Source organism: Salmo salar, chromosome ssa18, assembly GCF_905237065.1.
Source record: "Salmo salar chromosome ssa18, Ssal_v3.1, whole genome shotgun sequence".
NCBI lineage: Eukaryota > Metazoa > Chordata > Actinopteri > Salmoniformes > Salmonidae > Salmo > Salmo salar.
This window is the reverse complement of record NC_059459.1, coordinates 64,440,769-64,464,709: the sequence shown is the minus strand read 5'-3', so window position 1 is coordinate 64,464,709 and position 23,941 is coordinate 64,440,769. Positions and strand designations below refer to the sequence as shown.

Genomic DNA, 23,941 nt, shown 5'->3' with positions numbered 1-23,941 from the left:
ACTTAACCCCCAAGCAAATTAATAAAAATTACTGACCTTCTCTTTGCAGCTGAGGTATAATTTTGGTTAGCTCTCGTCACTGTTTACTGTCGTGTTCCAGTTCGCCACCGGCCTGAAATTAACCCTCAAAATTAGAGGGCAGGACTTTGTTTTTTTACGGATGTTTCATCCGCCCGTGCACGGTTTTCAGTGTCCCCTGGAACGACAGTCAACACTTATATGAGATCCAGCTCGAAGGACCAATTGTTATGAGAATTATGTTCTCAATGTTAACTTCAATTAAAATACTCAGTCTGCCATCCAGAATGTGTAAGATTCTGGTTTAATAACACAGACAGAGGCCCAGCTAACAAGAATCAGAATTGTTTATTCAGGAGACCGCTCTGAAGTCCATTGTACAGAGACATCATTATATACCAAGGCTCCGTATTCACACATACACACTAACATTGAGGCCCAGATCACTTAACACTGTAGATCATTACCCAGCTGACAGTTTCATTCCTCTGAGATTAGGGAAACCTTGAGGGGGACTCCCTCTCCTATCTTAAACCCTCAGAGTTCAAGCTAGGGCAGGTCAACCACAGTTTAACAGTTCTTGGTGTTTACTCAAACACACAGACCCCCCATTCCTCTCCTATCCTAGTCAATCTCATGAGACTTATGTTTAACCCTTTAGTTACTCATTCTACAGGCTATATAGACCATATCCCTAAATTCAGAGTAGAATTATTTAATCATTACACTCAAGCAGGAATTCCTTTAACAGAGACGCATTCTGTCTCCTAGAGATGAACGTACTTTGGTGCGAATCAAGTGCAAATCAATCCCAGAACAACAGCAAAGGACCTTTTGAAGATGCTGGAGGAAACAGGTACAAAAGTGTCTATATCCACAGTAAAACAAGTCCTATATCGGCGTAACCTGAAAGGCTGCTCAGCAAAGAAGAAGCCATTGCTCCAAAACCGCCATAAAGCCAGACTATGGTTTGCAACTGCACATGGGGACAAAGATTGTTCTTTTTGGAGAAATGTCCTCTGGTCTGATGAAACAAAAATAGAACTGTTTGGCCATAATGACCATCGTTATGTTTGGGGGGGAAAGGGTGAGGCTTGCAAGCCGAAGAACACCATCCCAACCGTGAAGCACAGGGTTGGCAGCATCATGTTGTGGGGGTGCTTTGCTTCAGGAGGGACTGGTGCACTTCACAAAATAGATGGCATCATGAGGCAGGGGGAAATTATGTGGATATATTGAGGCAACATCTCAAGACATCAGTCAAGAAGTTAAAGCTTGGTCCCAAATGGGTCTTCCAAATGGACAATGACCCCAAGCATACTAACAAAGTTGTGGCAAAATGGCTTAAGGATAACAAAGTAAAGGTATTGGAGTGGCCATCACAAAGCCCTGACCTCAATTCTATAGAAAATTTGTGGGCAGAATTGAAGAAGCTTGTGCGAGCAAGGAGGCCTACAAACCTGACTCAGTTACACCAGCTCTGTCAGGAGGAATGGGTCAAAATTCACCTAACTTATTGTGGGAGGCTTGTGGAAGGCTACCCCAAAATGTTTGAGCCAAGTTAAACAACTTAAAGGCAATGCTACCAAATACTAATTGAGTGTATGCAAACTTCTGACCGACTAGGACTGTGATGAAAGAAATAAAAGCTGAAATAAATCATTCTCTCTACTATCAATCTGACATTTCACATTCTTATAATAAAGTGGTGATCCTAACTGACCTACAACAGGGAATGTATAATAGGATTAAATGTCAGGAATTGTGAAACTGAGTTTAAATGTATTTGGCTAAAGTGTATGTAAACTTCCGACTTCAACTGTATATTTTTAGCTGACACTGACAATGCTCAGTCATGGTTGGTTCAACCCCTCCCATGCAGACCAAGGAGCATCATAAGCCACTCTGGGTTCATCCTGTTGTTATCTGCACGGGTTGTTGTCTTAACCCCACCCTGGCTTAGTTTCCCAGTTGCAAGGATGATTTTGAGTCAATGGGGGATTGTTCTAAACTCCTAAGCTATCCCTAGTAAAACACATCCTTGTCTATGTAATGTAGTGTTTAACTCATTTGTCAGCTCAAGCCATCTCTGGTGACCATACGCCCAGATTAGCTGCAGGGAACTTGTGGTGGCTAATTTCTGCATTACCAAATGAGGATAGTTACAAACACACCAGTCCGAGTTAACTACATCTTTAATATTTAAGATACTTTTGCAAAAGCACTTGACCTTCAATAATGCACTCTCTTGAATGAACCATTGAAAAAGGTGATTACACAATGGCTGCAGAGATATTTTATAGCAAATATCCACCCCCTTTTGACATGACAAACCACAGATAGTTAGGAACGGTTCACAAAGAAAGACTGTTTACTTTAGAGAGGAATATCTACAGCTAGATAGCATTCGCTATAAATTATCGTTCAGTTTGATCCCTAATGACGAGGTTCTAATCTCGTCCCTGGTACTTCATAGAACAAAAACACCATGTCATCCAGTGGCATATATCAATTGTCAACTCTAGATACTCCCATCTCAGGCAAACCCCCTCTTGACCCCACTGCTGGACAGGCTCACTGGGGGGAGTGAACCTCTATGCCATATACTATCACAGGATAAGTGCCAGATCTACTAGGACTGCTAGCTACATAGCCGTCTTTGTATCAAAGATAATTGTGTAGTTTGTGTAGTTTAGAGTAACTGAGTAATCATCGAGGCTAGCTATCTTCGTCCTCCTAACGTAGTCAACACTGCTAGCTAGCTAGTCATCACTGTTAGCTAGCCAACTTCTACCGACTAGCAGCACCGCAGAAACTATTACATTACAACGACTTGATTAGTGTGGTGTTAGTGTTAGTTAGCCAGCTACATAGTTGTCTGTGCTGTCTCTGTATCTAAGATAATTGTGTAGTTTGAGTTTGAGTATTATCGAGGTGTGCTAGCCAGCCGCGACGCGGCGCCAGACTTACTCAACACACCTAGTCATCATTAACCCACTGCCAGCTAGCCATCCGTTACCGACTAGCAGCGCTGTAGTTACTAATACTAAACAACGGAACGATTTGACTAGTGCAGTGTTACCTAGCTAGCTACCTAGTTGTCTTTGTCATAACTTGATAATTGTTAATTGATAATTGTTAGCTAGCCAGCCATCGAGGTTAGCTAGCCAGCTATTTCCGTCCCCCGCGACGCCATTTTTTTCCTAACCTAGCCAACTATTACCGACGAGCAGCATTGTTGAAACTAAATACACTACAAGGAACGTCTTGATTAGTGTTATGTTAGCTAGCTAGCTACAAAGTTGCTTTGTAGCATGACAAGGTGTAGTACTGAAACTACCGAGGTTACCTAGCCAGCTACACGTTCAAAGTCAACAACGCAGCCACTGCTAGCTAGCCTACTCCACCAGCCAGCAGTACTGTATCATTTTAGTCAATAACATTTTTGCAACGTAAGCTTAACTTCCTGAACATTCGAGACGTGTAGTCCACTTGTCACTCCAATCTCATTTGCATTAGCGTAGCCTCTTCTGTAGCTTGTCTACTATGTGTCTGCCTATCCCTGTTCTCTCTCCTCTGCACAGGCCATACAAACGCTCCACACCGCGTGGCCGCTGCCACTCTAACCTGGTGGTCCCAGCGCGCACGACCCACGTGGAGTTCCAGGTCTCCGGCAGCCTCTGGAACTGCCGGTCTGCGGCCAACAAGGCTGAGTTCATCTCAGCCTATGCTACCCTCCAGTCCCTAGACTTCCTGGCGCTGACGGAAACATGGATCACCACAGATAACACTGCTACTCCTACTGCTCTCTCCTCGTCTGACTACGTGTTCTCGCATACCCCTAGAGCATCGAGCCAGCGGGGTGGTGGCACTGGAATCCTCATCTCTCCCAAGTGGACATTCTCTCTTTCTCCCCTGACCCATCTGTCTATCTCCTCATTTGAATTCCATGCTGTCACAGTTACCAGCCCTTTCAAGCTTAACATCCTTATCATTTATCGCCCTCCAGGTTCCCTTGGAGAGTTCATCAATGAGCTTGACGCCTTGATAAGTTCCTTTCCTGAGGATGGCTCACCTCTCACAGTTCTGGGTGACTTTAACCTCCCCACGTCTACCTTCGACTCATTCCTCTCTGCCTCCTTCTTTCCACTCCTCTCCTCTTTCGACCTCACCCTCTCACCTTCCCCCCCTACTCACAAGGCAGGCAATACGCTTGACCTCATCTTTACTAGATGCTGTTCTTCCACTAATCTCATTGCAACTCCCCTCCAAGTCTCCGACCACTACCTTGTATCCTTTTCCCCTCTCGCTCTCATCCAACACTTCTCACTCTCCCCCTACTCGGATGGTATTGCGCCGTCCCAACCTTCGCTCTCTCTCTCCCGCTACTCTCTCCTCTTCCATCCTATCATCTCTTCCCTCTGCTCAAACCTTCTCCAACCTATCTCCTGATTCTGCCTCCTCAACCCTCCTCTCCTCCCTCTCTGCATCCTTTGATTTCCTCTGTCCCCTATCCTCCAGGCCGGCTCGGTCCTCCCCTCCTGCTCCGTGGCTCGACGACTCACTGCGAGCTCACAGAACAGGGCTCCGGGCAGCCGAGCGGAAATGGAGGAAAACTCGCCTCCCCTGCGGACCTGGCATCCTTTCACTCCCTCCTCTCTACATTTTCCTCTTCTGTCTCTGCTGCTAAAGCCACTTTCTACCACTCTAAACTCCAAGCATCTGCCTCTAACCCTAGGAAGCTCTTTGCTACCTTCTCCTCCCTCCTGAATCCTCCTCCCCCCCCCCCCCCTCCTCCCTCTCTGCGGATGACTTCGTCAACCATTTTGAAAAGAAGGTTGACGACATCCGATCCTCGTTGCTAAGTCAAACGACACTGCTGGTCCTGCTCACACTGCCCTACCCTGTGCTTTGACCTCTTTCTCCCCTCTCTCTCCAGATGAAATCTCGCGACTTGTGACGGCCGGCCGCCCAACAACCTGCCCACTTGACCCTATCCCCTCCTCTCTTCTCCAGACCATTTCCGGAGACCTTCTCCCCTACCTCACCTCGCTCATCAACGCATCCTTGACCGCTGGCTACGTCCCTTCCGTCTTCAAGAGAGCGAGAGTTGCACCCCTTCTGAAAAAACCTACACTCGATCCCTCCGATGTCAACAACTACAGGCCAGTATCCCTTCTCTCCTTTCTCTCCAAAACTCTTGAACGCGCCGTGCTTGGCCAGCTCTCTTGCTATCTCTCTCAGAATGACCTTCTTGATCCTAATCAGTCAGGTTTCAAGACTGGGCATTCAACTGAGACTGCTCTTCTCTGTGTCACGGAGGCTCTCCGCACTGCTAAAGCTAACTCTCTCTCCTCTGCTCTCATCCTTCTAGACCTATCTGCTGCCTTTGACACCGTGAACCATCAGATCCTCCTCTCCACCCTCTCCGAGCTGGGCATCTCTGGCACCGCGCACGCTTGGATTGCGTCCTACCTGACAGGTCGCTCCTACCAGGTGGCGTGGCGAGAATCTGTCTCCGCACCACGTGCTCTCACCACTGGTGTCCCCCAGGGCTCTGTTCTTGGCCCACTCCTATTCTCGCTATACACCAAGTCACTTGGCTCTGTCATATCCTCACATGGTCTCTCATATCATTGCTATGCAGATGACACACAATTAATCTTCTCCTTTCCCCCTTCTGACAACCAGGTGGCGAATCGCATCTCTGCATGTCTGGCAGACATATCAGTGTGGATGACGGATCACCACCTCAAGCTGAACCTCGGCAAGACGGAGCTGCTCTTCCTCCCGGGGAAGGACTGCCCGTTCCATGATCTCGCCATCACGGTTGACAACTCCATTGTGTCCTCCTCCCAGAGTGCTAAGAGCCTTGGCGTGACCCTGGACAACACCCTGTCGTTCTCCACCAACATCAAGGCGGTGACCCGATCCTGTAGGTTCATGCTCTACAACATTCGCAGAGTACGACCCTGCCTCACACAGGAAGCGGCGCAGGTCCTAATCCAGGCACTTGTCATCTCCCGTCTGGATTACTGCAACTCGCTGTTGGCTGGGCTCCCTGCCTGTGCCATTAAACCCCTACAACTCATCCAGAACGCCGCAGCCCGTCTGGTGTTCAACCTTCCCAAGTTCTCTCACGTCACCCCGCTCCTCCGCTCTCTCCACTGGCTTCCAGTCGAAGCTCGCATCCGCTACAAGACCATGGTGCTTGCCTACGGAGCTGTGAGGGGAACGGCACCTCCGTACCTTCAGGCTCTGATCAGGCCCTACACCCAAACAAGGGCACTCCGTTCATCCACCTCTGGCCTGCTCGCCTCCCTACCTCTGAGGAAGCACAGTTCCCGCTCAGCCCAGTCAAAACTGTTCGCTGCTCTGGCACCCCAATGGTGGAACAAGCTCCCTCACGACGCCAGGACAGCGGAGTCAATCACCACCTTCCGGAGACACCTGAAACCCCACCTCTTCAAGGAATACCTGGGATAGGATAAGGTAATCCTTCTAACCCCCCCCCTTAAAAGATTTAGATGCACTATTGTAAAGTGGTTGTTCCACTGGATATTATAGGTGAATGCACCAATTTGTAAGTCGCTCTGGATAAGAGCGTCTGCTAAATGACTAAAATGTAAAAAAATGTAAAAATGTAAATCTAAGAGACATACAATGTTCCCAGACACTGCCATAAACCTCCCCACAATAAAGAAAAGGAGGGAGTGACTTGCTCACAGACATTGTGGAGACAAGTCATTGGTTCCCTATTAATCACGCCAACCCTTCACATGGTTTAAGAATAGGTAAAGACACATTCACATATAAAAGACAAGTCTGACCTCTCCCCTCTCTGGGCCCCAAGTGACTGAGCCCCAGCTAAGGGAAACGTGCAACTGAAACATACCAGAGTCCAAAGGACACTTTCTAATGACAAGTATCTCACATAAGCATATTATATTAATAGAACATCTTAATTATCTATGTTACCCAACTAATTCTGATTCATCCACCACAAACTACAGTGGAGACCATAAAAACACAGACACTAGCAGGACAGAAATGTCTTACTATTAGTTAAATATCAATTGTTAACCATTAATATCAAATAAATCAGGTAAATACGTCATTTCTCTCACACTGTGCTGACTGTTGTTAATTATCTATGTGTTCCACTAGGAGGTCCTAGTGGAACAGCTGGAGCTGTGTGTAGAGGGGCTGTGGAAGGCAGAGCGATACGAACTGATCACACACATCGCCAAGCTCATCATCCCTGTCTACGAGAAACACCATGACTTTGAGGTACGAGCCAAACACATGCACGCACACACACACACACACACACACACACACACACACGCACACGCACAAACAAGAATGAAATGTAAATTGAATCCTTGTGAGCAATATTTACACAGCATCTTGTTTACAACCAACCACCCACGTACAGATGTGGCTGTATTCGTTTTTAAAATACTCAAAACCATTCTAGGATTGACTGTAGGAAAATATCTACTGCGTGAATCCCACAATGAGTATTCGATTGTAAGGTTGAGACAATGTCATTCAATATCCCAGACAATATTAACTATGTCCTCTTTGTTCGTGTATTGCGCTATCCATTACGCTGTCCCCTGTGTTTATAAAGCAGAAATAAGCAAGGCTCATTAAGTCCTTCCTCAGCTTATGGAATAAGGTCTCACACATAAATACTGTCCATGAGAAGTTTACCCTAAGAATGTCCCACTCTCCATCTTCTCATGCTGAGACTCTCTTCTCTTCTTAGCTTGAATAGAAGCTTTGGCTCTGGCTTTAAAAAGCTCTTTGGTAGAGTCTCAAATGGCACCTTATTCCCTATATAGTGCCCTACTAAGAACCCTGGTCAAAAGTAGTGCATTAAATAGGGAATAGGGTGCCAATAGGAACACAGTCTCTGCGTTGTCTTTTGGCAGTGACATGTTCCTGTAGCCTCTCTGTTCTCTCTCTGATATGTCACAAGATTGGCCACCATTAATTGCATATTTGAGTATGTAAAATCAAAGTTAACTATACCTGAGAAGTATGAGTGGTTTAGGTTAATTTCCCATCCTATGTGGGCTCTGCCTGTCAACAGGCAGAAGGGCGCATTTGCCGATGTACTGTTAGCTGATAATGTTTACTTTTAAAGCTACCGGTAGAAACTTTGTACAGTTGGCTTAACATAGTGTTAAGTAGACCTAATGTACTTTTTTCTCCATCCAATGAAGGCCTACCTAGTGAAGTTGGCTAACATTATCCCCTTTTCAACATTGTTTTTAAGTGTCACAATTGCTGATGACAGACATGATAGCTAGGCTACATTGATTGATGGACCATGTCAAATTGGCTAGCTAGCTAATAACAGATCACGTCAATAATGGCCAATTAACAAGCTGACTTTCAGGGGATAAACTAGATGGCTATATCCAAATATTGTTTGAGTTGCTTGCCATCTATAGTGGTGATGACAGAAGTACGAGTGACAACTTTCCCAGGACGAGGACTTGCTAATGTCAGGATCTTTCCAAAAGCACAACAGTAAACCGATAATCTCATAGATAACCTCACCTGAATACCATATTCATAATGTATCAAATATTGTATCTGATGAAGCAAGTTAAATGACATGTTTTCTCAGCAAGCTAGCTAGTTACATGCCAAATGGATAGGCTACCCTCACTTCTGAAATTACATGATCAATTGATGTTTACTGAACATGAAAGCATGCAGTTACATGCTGTATAACTGATGATAGAGCTAAATGTGGAATAATCAGAAATGTGTCATTCTGACTATGCTCTTCAAGAGGTGATGATATTAAAACCAAATAGTTATGAAAGTTATTTAACAATCCCTTGAAGACAGCACGTATTTGTCAATGGTTCTAGCGGAGCTGGGGTCTCCTTGCCCCCCAGAAGCCAAACCGAACTCTCTGTACCATATTGTGACATTTTATTGATAACAACCTATATACAGTGCAGTGTAGTCGTTCTCAAAAATATCACACACTCAGAGAGAGTCAGACACACAATGGGGTGCACAATCATAAGTGAATACACGCAAACACACACACACCAAATACCCAGTGGTGTGTTTTTTTTTCTTCAGAAACTGAGCCGTCTGTATGACACGCTGCACAGAGCTTACAATAAGATCCTGGAGGTGATGCATACAGGCCGGAGACTGCTGGGGACCTACTTCAGAGTGGCCTTCTATGGACAGGTGGGTGGATACGGAATAAAACATACATGATCACCTTCTATTTGCCTCCCAGTCTTTTTTTAATTAGATTTTATGCTCTTTGAGACAGCATACCTGTGAAGCGCTGTACCCACAGACTCAGACAGACAGACACTGGGGAGGAACTGTAGTCAATGGCTCCTTTCCAATATCCCCACTAGCATACCACTTATAAGGAAACAATGGATTGGGCATGCATTCGAAGCGCTATGCTAGTATGTTTAACAAATCATTGTTTAGTATGCTGGCTCAACCAATTGTACTTTCTGTCAAGGATGGAGTGCCCATTACTTACTCCATCCTTATTTTTAGATGTTACCCAGCTAGTTCCGGAGGGCCGGAACTGATTGAATTTTCCCGGAATCGGTTGTCGGACTCGGCCCGGAATCATAATGAATGAATGCCCAGAGTCGGCCCAAGTACATCAGGCCGTTTCCGTCTACCGGAATTCAGACGACTTTGCCAGCATCTTAACTGAATCCCCCCAGAAACGGCCCGATGCAAATTTAAATAAATGTCTACAAAATTACCAGATTTTGTCATTTTAAATATTACTATTTTATACATACAAATTATACCCATCCACAAAAAAAACTAAAACATTTTGTGTCAGAGGAAACACCAAACACCTGGTGACCGTGTCAGCGTGCATGTGCCTGGCCCGCCACAGGAGTCACTACAGCGCGATGGGACAAGGACATCCCGACCGGCCAAACCCTCCCCTAACTCGGACGACGCTGGGCCAATTGTGGGTCACCTCATTGGTCTCCCGGTTGCGGCCGACACGGGTCTCGAACCACGTCTGTAGCAACGCAGTTTACACTGCGACGCAGTGTCTTAGACCGCTGCGCCATTGGGGAGGCTCCATCCACAAAGTTTATAATGCTTATCAACTGCCTTGCACAAAGTATAAAAATAATACTCAGAATTCTTAAAGATTTTCATTTAAATGTTAATTGTATTTTTTTTATCACAGAAACATTGAAAAAATATGGAAAATAAAGTAAAATAAGTAATACTGCCGAAGAGTATCTTCCTCTCCGTCTTCCATTTGTTTGGGGAGAAAATAAACTTGTCTCTCTCGGTTAATTACTATAGAAAAATAACAACAGTGCTCATCTGTCATAGTCTAGCTAGTGTAGCGTCATTGAGGTACTTGTGGTTGGATCTTGTAAGCTTACTTTAACCATGTTTGATATCAGTATCTATCGACCATCTGGGATCCCTAAAATATGGTGTTCTTTCTTGGTTACTTCCCTAACTGAGAGAGAGATATTAGATTAAAGTGAAATTACACCAATCCCTTAAAGACTAGTGGCCTCTGAGGAGGATAGTTGTGAGAGGGCTAAAAATGCTACAACACTAAGGCTTAGGTTAAGTTTCACTTCTGTCTTCAGATACATAAGGGATTACAGCCTGAATTTAAAATAGATTACATTTAGATTTGTCACTGGCCTACACACACACACACACACACACACACACACACACACACAACGAATACCCCATTTATGTTATTGGAATTATGTTTTTTTTTTCTATTTATTTTACAAATTCATTAAAATTGAAAATCTGAAATGTATTGAGTCAATAAGTATTCAACTCCTTTGTTAAGGCAAGCCTAAATAGGTTCAGGAGTAAATATTTGCTTAACAAGTCAGATAATAAGTTGCATGGACTCACTCTGTGTGTAATACGTTTTAACATGATTTTTGAATGACTGCCTCATTACTGTAACCCACACAGACAATTATCTGTAAGGTCCCTCAGTCGAGCAGTGAATTTCAAACACAGATTCCACGACAAAGACCAGGGAGGTTTTCCAATGCCTTGCAAAGATGGGCCCATGTTGGTAGATGGGTAAAAAAAAACATTGAATATCCCTTTGAGCATGGTGAAGTTATTAGTTACACTTTGGATGGTGTATCAATACACCCTGTCACTAAAAAGATACAGGCGTCCTTCTTAACTCAGTTGCCGGAGAGGAAGGAAACCGCTCAGGGATTTCACCATGAGGCCAATGAAGAAAACTGAGGATGGATCAACAACAACGTAGTTACTCCACAATACTAACCGAATTGACAGAGTGAAAAAAAGGAAGCCTGTACAGTACACAAATATTACAAAATCTGCATCCTGTTTGCAACAAGGCACTAAAGTAACACTGCAAAAAATGTGGCAAAGCAATTAACATTGTCCTGAATACGAAGTGTTATGTTTGGGTCAAACCCAATTTAACACATCACTGAGTACCACTCTCCATGCTTTCAAGCATAGTGGTGGCTGCATGTTGTGGGTATGCTTGTAATGATTAAGAATTGGGGAGTTTTTCAGGATAAAAAAAAGAAATGCCTTCCACCAGACACTGGGAGATGAATTCACCATTCAGCAGGCCAATAACCTAAAACACAAGGCCAAATCTATACTGGAGTTGCTTACCAAGAAGACAGTAAATGTCCATGAGTGGCCGAGTTACAGTTTTGACTTAAATCTGCATGAAAATCTATGGCAAGACCAGAAAATGGTTGACTAGTAATGATCAACAACCAATTTGGCAGAGCTTGAAGAATTTTGAAAAGAATAGTGGGCAAATGTTGTACAATCCAGGTGTGGAAAGCTCTTAGGGACTTACCCAGAAAGACTCACAGCTGTAAATTGCTGCCAAAGGTGATTCTAACATGTATTGACTCACGGAGTTGAATACCTATCCAGAGGCGATTTTAGCATGTAAATCTTGGTGGGACAAAAAAAGAAATGTTTTAGATGCATGCCAGCAAAGCCACAACACTAAACAATACATTAATTGCACTATAACGGTGACAAGCGGTGCGCACAATCTGTTAGGGCCTACATAAAGCTGAACCAACATCAGACTTTCTTTTCAGCACCATGACTGATTTGCATATTTTGTCATCAAACTTTCATCAAAGTCTTGTCATTCTCTGAGCTAGGCTGAAACACCTGCATTTTGGAGCTGCCTTACTCAAGAAAGCCAAAAAGAGGCCATGTTTGTATGCGGCTTAATTAATGCAATGATTTTTTTTTTTTTACATTGTTTGCAAACTGATATGTGACACGTATTAATGCCAAAATAACATGCAAAACAGGTGGGGCTCAAAACAGGTGGGGGTCTTCTCCACCTGCCCTGAATGACGGGTCGCCACCGTACTTATCTAGTCAAGATACACTGAAGAAATATATAAAATTATTTTTGCCCACTGTAGTTGGTTACGACGCAGAACTGCAGTCAGGTCAAGACCCTGGGGGGGAGGACGAGCACGCCGATGAGCTTTCATGATGCGGTTTCTGACCGTTTGTGCAGAAATTCTTTGGTTGTGTAAACCCAGAGTTTCATTAGCAATCCTGGTGGCTGGTCTCAGATGATCCCACAGGTGAAGAAGCCGGATGTGGAGGTCCTGGGCTGGCGTGGTTTCATGTGGTCTGCGGTTTTGAGGCCGGTTGGACGTACTCCCAAAATTTCTCCAACGTCGTTTTAGAGAATAACATTACATTTTCTGGCAACAGCTCTGGTGGACATTCCTGCAGTCAGTGTGCCAATTGCATGCTCCCTCAATATTTGAGACATCTGTGGCATTCTGTGTGACAAAACTGCACATTTTAGAGTGCCTTTTTATTGTCCCCAGCACAAGGTGCACCTGTGTGATGATCATGCTGTTTAATCAGCTTCTTGATAAGCCATACCTGTCAGGTGGATGGATTATTTTGGCAAAGCAGAAATGCTCACTATTTAAAAGAAATTGTGCAAAACATTTGAGAGAAATAATGTTTTTGTGCATATGGAACATTTCTGGGATCTTTTATTTCAGCTCATGAAAGATGGGACCAACACTTTACATGTTGCATTTAAATTTTTGTTCAGTGTGTTTTACAAATGTTCCAATTTTTCTTCCACTTTGACATTACAGAGTATTTTGTGTAGATCGTTGACAAAAAATGACAATTAAATCAATTTTAATCCCACTTTGTAACACAACAAACTATGGAAAGGTTCAAGGAGTGTGAATACTTTCTGAAGGCAGTGTATTTTATATTTTGAGATGTTTAGAGCTTCCTAAGGCGGCTAACTCAGGTACTTTACAGTATCACAAAAAGGACAACCTTGTTTTATATAGATGGATTGTTAGAATATTATTAGTTCATGTTTGATTATGTAATGTTTTTTATGCTTGTATACATTCAAAAATCCCAATAAATATATTGAAATACCCGACACAGAACCTTTTCACATTTGAGAGTTAGTCTAATTGACTTATGACTGAATATTTTCCTCCTGAGTCTGTACCTGTTTTGCAGCATGAACATCCGCACCACCATTGGCCAGTTGGAATTTGGAACACTCAGTTTTCTAAGATTGCTAATATGTCTTGTTGACAGGGTTACTTTGAGGAGGAGGATGGGAAGGAGTATGTTTACAAGGAGCCCAAACTCACAGGTCTGTCGGAGATCTCTCAGCGCCTTCTATGGCTCTACGGGTACAAATCTGGAGCTGACAACGTCAAAATCATCCAGGACTCCAGCAAGGTAATAACTATGGGTGCGTCCCAAATGGCATCATATTCCCTATGCAGTGCACTATTTTTGAGTCTACGAGTTCCTAGAATAAGGAAATAGGCTGTTTCCTTTATTGGAGTTGGAAACTCTCCAGTAGTTTCAAATGAATTTAATTTGCAGCCAGAAATAAAAACATATATTTTCATCTTTATTTTCTTCATTCCTGAGAAGAGAGGATGGTCCAACTATGAACAATCTAGAAATTCCTGTAGTACTATACATACTGAAGGACTCCAGGACAAGGTTTGGTCACCCACTGATATAAAGGATGCTATACCAAAAGCCAGGAGCTATTACTGACCATCTGACCTGATCAGGAAAAACTATTGGCCTTAGTTCCATTCATGTGGATTTTGCCCAGAAGGGATACAGTTTTTGTCAAAATGTACTTTTTGTAGCAGGTTTAGGAGAACTTATGCTGCAGGTTAGGAGAATTAGGTTAAGGTTAAATTTGACAAAATCTGTATCCCATCTAGACATGTGGCCTTTTTACAGGAATGTGTCTTGCATTCAAGAGCACTGATTCAAAGACGACATAAATCATTTACCTTTTCTAGGTAATACATTATCTAGGTTCTACCTAACACCCCTCCTGTCTCCAACAGGTCAACCCCAAAGACCTGGACATCAAGTTCGCTTACATCCAGGTCACCTTCGTCAAGGCTTACTTTGACGAGAAGGAGTGTCCGGAGAAGAAGACAGACTTTGAGAAGTGCCACAACATCAACCGCTTCATGTTCGAGACGCCGTACACGCTGATGGGGAAGAAACATGGCGGTGTGGAGGACCAGTGCAAGAGGAGGACAGTGCTCATAAGTTAGCTTCATGACCTCATTACAACCTCTTTAAAACCACTAGTTAGCTTTACAACTTTGTTACAACCATTCACACACTTTACACCAGTCTGTGCACCTTTAGGTTGTAAAATCTTAGTTTGACCCCACTTCTCACAGCAGGAAAATAATATAACCAGAAATGTGTGGGGTGTCTTCTACTAAGCTATATGGAATTGTTTTAAGGTCATACTAAAGATCATTTAGCTATATTGATTTTAAATTTTAAGACCCCTTGAAGTATCCCAAAAATATATAAAACAGATGAAAATGTATATTTGGCCTTACTACTATTAGCCCATACAAACGCATTGAAAACAGATTCACTACATGGATGTCACGGATCTCTCCGGAACTGTGTCATTACGCATACCTGGTCCCCATTCCCACTGATTGCAATTGTTTAAATGTGCCCTTTGGTTTCCATTGGGCTGTTGGTTATTGTTCCAATGTCCTTTGGTAGTGTGAGTACCTGTGTTGTTTTGGCTTTCGTGCCACTTGTATTGCGTAGATGATTACAGGTCTCGTCCCGTGTGGAATCATTGTGTATGTTACTGGTCTGGCCCCGGTGTATTTATTCGAGGTACTCCTCGCTCTTTTGTTTGGGTTTCAACCCTGTGTTTTGTATACGTGTTTGTTTTTACATGGCACGCTGTAATTTGGGTAAATAAAAAACCCTATTACGCATTCCTGCGCCTGTCTCCCGATCCCGTTAAACCAACGTGATAATGGAACAACAGATTCATGTATTTAGCCCCTTATTTTTGGAAATTAACAGTCTCCATATATACAGTTCCAGTCAAAAGTTTGGACAAACCTACTCATTCTTGGGTTTTTCTTTATTTTAACTTTTTTCTACATTGTAGAATATTAGTGAAGACATCAAAACTATGAAATAACACATATGGAATCATGTAGGAAGCAGAAAAGTGTTAAACAAATCAAAATAAAAGTAGCCACCCTTTGCCTTGATGACAGCTTTGTACACTCTTGGCATTCTCTCAACCAGCTTCACCTGGAATGCTTTTCCAACAGTTTTGAAGGAGTTCCCACATATGCTGAGCACTTGTTGGCTGCTTTTCCTTCACTCTGCGGTCCAACTCATCCCAAACCATCTCAATTGATTTGAGGTCAGGTGATTGTGGAGGCCAGGTCACCTGATGCAGCACGCCATCACTCTCCTTCTTTGTCAAATAGCCCTTACACAGTCTGGAGGTGTGTTTTGGGTCATTGTCCTGTTGAAAAACAAATGATAGTCCCACTAAGCACAAACCAGATGGGATGGCGTATCACTACAGAATGCTGTGGTAGCCACGCTGGTTAAGTGTGTCTTGAATTCAAAATGTTTTACCAGCAAAGCACCCCCACACCATCACTACTCCTCCATGCTTCACGGTGGGAAACACACATGTGGAGATCAAAGACACAGAGGTTTGGACTCATCAGACCAAAGGACAGATTTCCACCGGTCTAAAGTCCATTGTCCGTGTTTCTTGGCCCAAGCAAATCTCTTATTATTATTGGTGTCCTTTAGTAGTGGTTTCATTGCAGCAAATCGACCACGAAGGCCTGATTCACACAGTCTCCTCTGAACAGTTGATGTTGAGATATGTCTGTTACTTGAGCTCTGTGAAGCATTTATTTGGTCTGCAATCTGAGGTGCAGTTAATTCTAATGAACTTATCCTCTGCAGCAGAGGTAACTCTGGGTCTTCTTTTCCTGTGGTGGTGGTCATGAGAGCCAGTTCCATCATAGCATCCACAGGTACACCTCCAATTGACTCAAATGATATAAATTAGCCTCAGAAGCTTCTAAAGCCATGACAGAATTTTCTGGAATTTTCCAAGCTGTTTAAAGGCACAGTAAACTTAGTGTATGTAAACTTCTGACCCACTGGAATTGTGATACAGGTAATTATAAGTGAAATAATCTGTCTGTAAACAATTGTTGGAAAGATTACTTGTGTCATGCACAAAGTAGATGTCCTAACCGACTTGCAAAAATTATAGTTTGTTAACAAGACATTTGTGGAGTGGTTTAAAAACGAGTTTTAATGACTCCAACCTAAGTGTATGTAAACTTCCGACTTCAACTGTATATATAAGTTGCCCATCCCTGCTATAAACCAATACAAGAGTTTTGTTATGTGTGGCGTGTTTGTTCAGGGTTGTTTACTTTTTGTTGTTGCAATAACATTGTTGCACGACATGACCTGTTCGTATATTTGACCAAGGACTACCAGTTAGATCAGTGTTACATTAGCTTCAGCATTTCAATTGTCTGCTTCTCAGAAAGGCTGTTTCAAAATGATAATTTCCCACAATTTAAGAACAATGGAAGGAGACAGAAGGTTCTGTGAAAAATTACTCCAAGACCAATACCAGACAATGCTGTTATGACTTGTTATAATTTGTTACAATGTTATAAAATGTCATTAGGGTTTATGGGTTAGTGTGTAGGGGTAGGGTGTAGTGATTTGGGCTAAGGAGTTTAGAATTGTCTATGAGACCTGACTGTGTGCTGTATCTCTTCTGTCCAGCAGCCAACACGTTTCCGTATGTGAAGAAGCGTGTGGAGGTGTTGGGGGAGAAGCAGGTAGAGCTGAAGCCTGTGGACGTGGCCATCGACGAGATGCGGGCGTGCACCGCCGAGCTGACCAAACTCTGCTCCTCCCAGGAGGTGGACCTGATGCAGCTCAAATGGCAGGGCTGTGTCTCTGTACAGGTAGACTAGACCTTACTGTAGCTACATCACTTTGTGCATGCAGCTAGTGCATGCAGCTAACACCACAGACTAACATTAGACCTTAAGACAGTGGTATTCAACATTTGCCAGCAGGGCCCTCATTTTTTCCACCAAAATTTCTCGTGACTCCACCCAAAATCTAATGACACAACCTTAAAGGAGCAGTTTGTTTTTTACAACCAAATGTCCGTTTTTTATCACATGTTATATTAGGGTCCAGACACCTTTTTTGTGTTTTTCCTATTTTCATTTTTTTACTTGCCCCAAACAGCAAATCACTTCCTCATCCTCGTTGTGTAATATGGGGGCCACAAAAAAAACATGAACAAAGGCTCTAAAAACACCCAAATAGGTCATTTTAGAAGCAGCAAAGCTCTCAGTATAGTGATGCAGGTCTATAGATGTTGTACACGTGAAATTGGTTCATTCCGAACTTGATCATCCATTTTGTTGCAACTCGAGCGATACCTCTCCATCCATTCTATAGGTAACTTCCAAAATAAACAATTGAGGGATACAAAGTATATTGAAAGCACACAGGAAGTTCCAGACACTTGTAGAATCTACGCCAAGGCGCATTGAAGCTGTTCTGGCAGCTCGTGGTGGCCCAACACCCTCTTAAGAAAGGGAAAGGGGGATACCTAGTCAGTTGTCCAACTGAATGTATTCAACTGAAATGTGTCTTCTGCATTTAACCCCTTCCCCTCTGAATCAGAGAGATGCGGGGGGCTGCCTTAATCGAAATACACGTCTTCAGCGCCCGGGGAACAGTGACACTTTATGTTGGTGTTGACAGTTACCTGTAGCAGCAGGCGATACTGAGAATAGAACAGCTGGATAGGAGAAATGTCTTGTGTCGCGCAAAAGGAAATATAACATTCCAGATAAAGCATGTTACTGTTTGTTTGTTACTCTACCACGCTAGTCCAGGGCTGCTCAACCATGCTACTGGAGAGATACCGTCCTGCAGGTTTTTGCTCCAACCCTAATCTAACACCTGATTCTAATAATTTGCTGGTTGGTTGATAAATTGGCTTAACCAATGATGTTATTTCTGTGCTGCGTGTTGATAAAGATGTCATTGCCTGTGGATAGGCAGCATAGGAGTTCCCATGCACTACCTGAGGGTGAAGCTGAACACCTAAGATATTCATTACTTTTAAAGATTGTTACTCATGCCCTTGTCTTGTGCGCCACAGGTCAATGCAGGTCCTATGGCGTACGCCAGAGCCTTTCTGGACGACTCCAAAACCAGCAAGTCCAACAATAAGAAAGCCATAGAGCTGAAGGAGGTGTTCAGGTATGTGCAGAAAGCCATAGAGCTGAAGGAGGTGTTCAGGTATGTGTAGAAAGCCATAGAGCTGAAGGAGGTGTTCAGGTATGTGTAGAAAGCCATAGAGCTGAAGGAGGTGTTCAAGTATGTGTAGAAAGCCATAGAGCTGAAGGAGGTGTTCAGGTATGTGTAGAAAGCCATAGAGCTGAAGGAGGTGTTCAGGTATGTGTAGAAAGCCATAGAGCTGAAGGAGGTGTTCAGGTATGTGCAGAAAGCCATAGAGCTGAAGGAGGTGTTCAGGTATGTGTAGAAAGCCATAGAGCTGAAGGAGGTGTTCAGGTATGTGTAGAAAGCCATAGAGCTGAAGGAGGTGTTCAGGTATGTGTAGAAAGCCATAGAGCTGAAGGAGGTGTTCAGGTATCTGTAGATTCAGGTCCGGGCATAGTTACCCACCCTACCAAATATCATCTACACCCAAAAGTTCAAACTCAAAGTTGTGGAGCAAAAAATGAAATATGTCATTGTCTTGATGGATAACCATTAATTTAGAATTGTATGTCTTATGACACCTGCTGAGTACCATCCTTTGTACCCATTTAACTTGTGTGTGTGTGTTTTCGTGGGTGTCTGGGTGTCCTGTCTATGCAGGAGGTTTGTGGAGGCCTGTAGTATGGCGCTGGACATAAATGAGCGTCTGATCAAGGAGGACCAGTTTGAGTACCATGAGGGCCTGAAGGGCAACTTCAAAGACATTGTTAAGGAGCTGTCAGACATCATCCATGAACAGGTGACATGGGGGGAGGGGGAGGTGGCTGTCAGACATCATCCAATAACAGGTGAGGTGGGGGGGCTCCCCTTAATCATAACTGCTGTATTCACAGTCAGCCTTACCAATGCACACAAGATGACTTCTGACCACACTCTCTCTAGAGGTCTCACGTCTTTGCTTCTCCTCCTATTCTCATCCTCCTCTCCTCCCCCTACTTCTTTTGATCAAACACCAGACTTAGGGGTGCTTTGTGTAATCTTAAAAGCTGACAGAGAAGTTGCATTTTCACTGTAAGAAGCCACGTCTTTGTGACAGAGTTGCTAGAGTGTGTCAACCAGTGTTGCAACCAGCTGGCTCTACAAAAGACAGTTTCGATATTGAGTCACGTTTACCCAGAAACCTGCTGATAAGAAGCAACATGTCTGGTCGCATGCATACTTGCATCAACAGCTCAATTCAAAATAGCCCCCCCCTTTTGATCTGAAAGAGAGGCTCCTTTTGTGGGGGAAGCCCCTCCCATCAGAACATACCAAACACAAATGAATTAAGCAATTACCATCATCAAAGCCTACATTTTTCCACTCAGCTAAACATCATGCATTATATACATTGCACCTTTGCAATCCGTTTTTCATGATGCAATATAACAAATGTACAAAATCTCATCCCTACTGACATGGTGTCTTCCAATATGCCTGTTCACGTGAACGAGCCATTCGGGACAGACACTACAAAGCCAGACCGAATGCCGTATCTCTGGTCCTTATCCCACCCGGAAGCTACCGATCGGAGAGAGAGGAATAGAACCAAACAAACAGCGCGCTCATCCATAACATTGATAAGTACAATAAACGTTGCTTAAATTAAACATGAACGCTTGTCTGTATATTATTTATACCATCAACTGTTACTGACGGGAGGTAAGAATAAAGTGTGTAATGTATGTACTAAGATAGCGAAGTTAACTTGTGTGTCGACCCACATTGTTAACGTGTAGCTGATAACGGCGCAGGGAGGGGGCAATGAGTGTGTGTGAGTGTACCAAACGCTGCCAGTGACGAACTTCTCCGACACACACGCTACCCTGCCATATTCCAAGCAACAGTATGATTCACCACTCCTCCTTGTGCAAGACCTGTCAAACATTCCTAATAAGTGCAGCATCTACTGTATTTCCTACTCTGTATTTCCTACTCTGTTTTTACTCTGCAGTCCGTAATGTAAACAACATCAACGACCGCCACTTATTTAGCTATACAGCTGAGGGATGGGGCTAGGGAAGTGTAGGCTAATCCCTCTCAAATAGACAAGGACTGAAAGTCCATGGCATCCACATGAAAGTTATAACCATACTGTGAAGCTCTACATTGTTAAAATAAATAATTTTTATATTTTGGCATATGATGTGGTACTAAGCTCATGAGGCATTTGTAGGTTATATTCTTGAAGGATCATTGGCTGCCGTATATATCATTAATTCAAAAGTCCAACAATGGATGTACAAATCAGACTAACTTTAACCAGAGTATATCATGGTTCTCTTTGACCAAGGTCGATTGGTATGTACTGAATGTATTGTTCTCTCACAAAAGCTTTCTCTTTCTCCTGACTGTTGGCAGCACATTACGTGTTATTCTGTCTTTTACTTTCCTTTTGTGTCTATAAGATAACTTTTCCCTTCTGTCTATGCTGTCCCTTGCTGTGCCTTAGATTTAAGGAGTGCCAGGTAATGTGATGCCCTCTGTAGTGTAACTTTGAATATTCATTTCTACATGTTGATGAAACACAAACCTGTTATCATCTCCCGTTTTTCACGGTCAGTGAGAGAAGCAGTCACTGGCTTGATGCACTGTTTCTGGCAACAAATCAAATGAAATTGTATTTGTCACATGCACCGAATACAAACCTTATAGTGAAATGCTTACTTACAAGCCCTTAACCAACAATGCAGGATTAAGAAAAATAATTAAACAAGTATAAAATAAACGGAAGTGAAATAGAAAAATAACTAATTAAAGGGCAACAAAAAAAACAATAGCGAGACAATATACAAGGGGTATCGGTGGACAAAATTCCCTGGGCTCCATTTTAACAGCAATAAAGTGTGGAAATGTTACTTAAGCAACTGTATTGCTCACAATACTTGATTTATTGTAGAGGGAAACAATGACCTCTATTTTAATAAACTCCATTATATGAGGGTGCGTGCATGGTGTGTGTAGATGGTTGAGTAAATTGTTTTATTTATTTTAGAATAAGACTAATGTAACAAAATGTGGAAAAAGTCAAGGGGTCTGAAAGCTTTCCGAAGGCACTGTAAGTGTCTGTGGCAGTTTGACCAATGATGGTACCGATGTATGTTGTTGTCTACTCTGTCACCATAGATCTTCCAGGAGGATATGATGCAGACACTGGTCCAGAACTCCTTACATGTATTCCGTGCTATCAGTGGGACTACTACAGACCTGGGCTAAAGTCTACAGACCACACATTTTTCACACAGAGTATAGCTATTTTCCCCACACACACACATACATTCTCCGCCAGCTGAACCCAAATCAGATCTGTCAGCTTCCTGGTAATGGCTGTCTTTTGTTATGATCAATGCAAAGCTGTAGTTGCCTTGCACACTGCATCAAATGGCTTTGTTGCTTGAGAGAAGTGGAAACACAATATTACACTTAAGTGCTGGAGTCTATTCTGCTATGCTCTAAGGTAGCTAATGTTGCTTATGTTATGGGAAAAAACAAACAGTAACCAACCCATCTGTTGTCTGTACACTCTTAGAAAAAAGGGTTCCAATAGGGTTCCATGTGGAAACAGTTCTACATGGAACCCAAAAGGATTCTACCTGGAACCAAAATGGTTGTACCCTGAACCAAATAGTGTTATTCAAAGGGTTCTCCAATAGGGGACTGCCGACAAACCCTTTTAGGTTCTAGATATAGATGGGTTGGCTGACAACATCACGCAAATGATGTGTGCGCATCGACGTGGCCGGAAGACGTGCGTTGATATGATTCTGAACAGTCAGATAGCTAGCAACAATGACAAGAAGCTGCTGTGCGGGGAATCATAGGTGGCTCGTTTCAGCTCGCTGAATCTTGTTATTGATACCATGTATTTGAGAGACAAGTGCTCATTGTGCAAATGTATTTATGTTTTCAATAAACATTTAGAGACTAAATACCGTTTACATGTTATCAACAGTCTAAGCCCACCATGTCTGTTTTGTCCCATAGTTGTGCACGCGTCGGTTTTGTCGCTAAACAACCAACCCATCTATTAGATGTAAGGAAAATGTACAGTAAGGAAAGGAGATTTATTGAAGTATACTCTGTCAAATTGTCAGTCACTCTGTAATAAGCCAATGCTCAGACAGTTACTTTAGTTGTTGAGCTGTGTTGTATGTTCTGATATGGTGCCCCTGCTCTTTGACCATAAGATTGATTAGCCTGGTCCCAGATCTCTTAGTGCTGTCTTGAGAACTCATAGGCTGCGTTGACACAGACAGTCCAATTCTGAACAAAAGATCTGATCTGATTGGTCAAAAGACCAATTATTGTGGGACCAGGCTAATGGTTGTGATTTTATGCCTCTATCACAGGGGTATTCAAATCCTACCCTACAAGGTCTGGAATACTGCTGTTTTTCTCTTCTACCTGATAATTAGTTGCATCCATCTGGTGTCCCAGATCTAAATCAGTCCCTGATTTAAAGGTGAAGAATTCAAAACGTCTTTGTGGTCCAGGTTTGAATTTGAGGGCTCTATCAGCTAGCTGGTTCTAGTATTCTAGTAGTGCCTACATCTCTCCTCAGAAAAGTCTCCTGTCCTATTTCAAGTAATAATAAAACTGATTGTACAGTATTTCACAAGTGCTACACTGAAATTAGTAGACTGCTGATAATCATTTGCAGATGTATATAATATATTGTTATGCTGTAAAAGAAGAAAAATGTGTATGTAATGTATGTATTTATATTTGTACTGTTTTTGGAAAAATGCATGGTTGCATCAGGTCTGGCAGAGAGGTGTTATTTCTCTGATTGTCTGACTTATTTGCCATTTTTAATTACACTGTAAGTACAGGTGCTTGTTCAACATATTGCATGTTTGTAAAGCCATTTTTCAATAAAGACATATTTTAAAAAGTGAGTTGTATTGACCTCATTATTTTGTATTTATTTTCATGTTTATGTATTAACGTTATTAATGGATTTATTAAGTTGTATTAACTTCAATTATACACGGGGCTCATAGCCTAAGCAGGGGTGGTGTATTATATGGGTTAGGGTGACTTTTGTTTCTTGTCAGCGCTTTTTACAAACAGTTTTTATCCAATGAAGAAAACGAATGACTGACACACTGTAAAATTGATGACGACAAATCCTACTGTCCTGTACTCTAGTAGGCCTAACATTGAGCTACAGTATGCTCTCTTTCCCTCAAGCTCAACTCTGGACCTCGAAGCCAGCTCCACTGCT

The 23,941-nt window shown here is 42.9% G+C and overlaps 1 protein-coding gene across 1 annotated transcript in view; it reads left to right on the top strand.

Annotated features, from left to right (window-relative positions):
- The window catches only part of LOC123728738 (dedicator of cytokinesis protein 11-like), a 137,592-nt gene extending 113,984 nt beyond the window's left edge, over window positions 1–23,608 (top strand). The window contains 8 exon segments of the mRNA XM_045701398.1: window positions 7,186–7,308; window positions 9,133–9,246; window positions 13,660–13,806; window positions 14,442–14,652; window positions 17,209–17,393; window positions 18,614–18,714; window positions 19,336–19,474; window positions 21,841–23,608. Coding sequence (XP_045557354.1) covers window positions 7,186–7,308; window positions 9,133–9,246; window positions 13,660–13,806; window positions 14,442–14,652; window positions 17,209–17,393; window positions 18,614–18,714; window positions 19,336–19,474; window positions 21,841–21,930 — 1,110 coding nt within the window. The 3' untranslated portion in view covers window positions 21,931–23,608.
- Window positions 23,609–23,941: the final 333 nt, after the last annotated feature.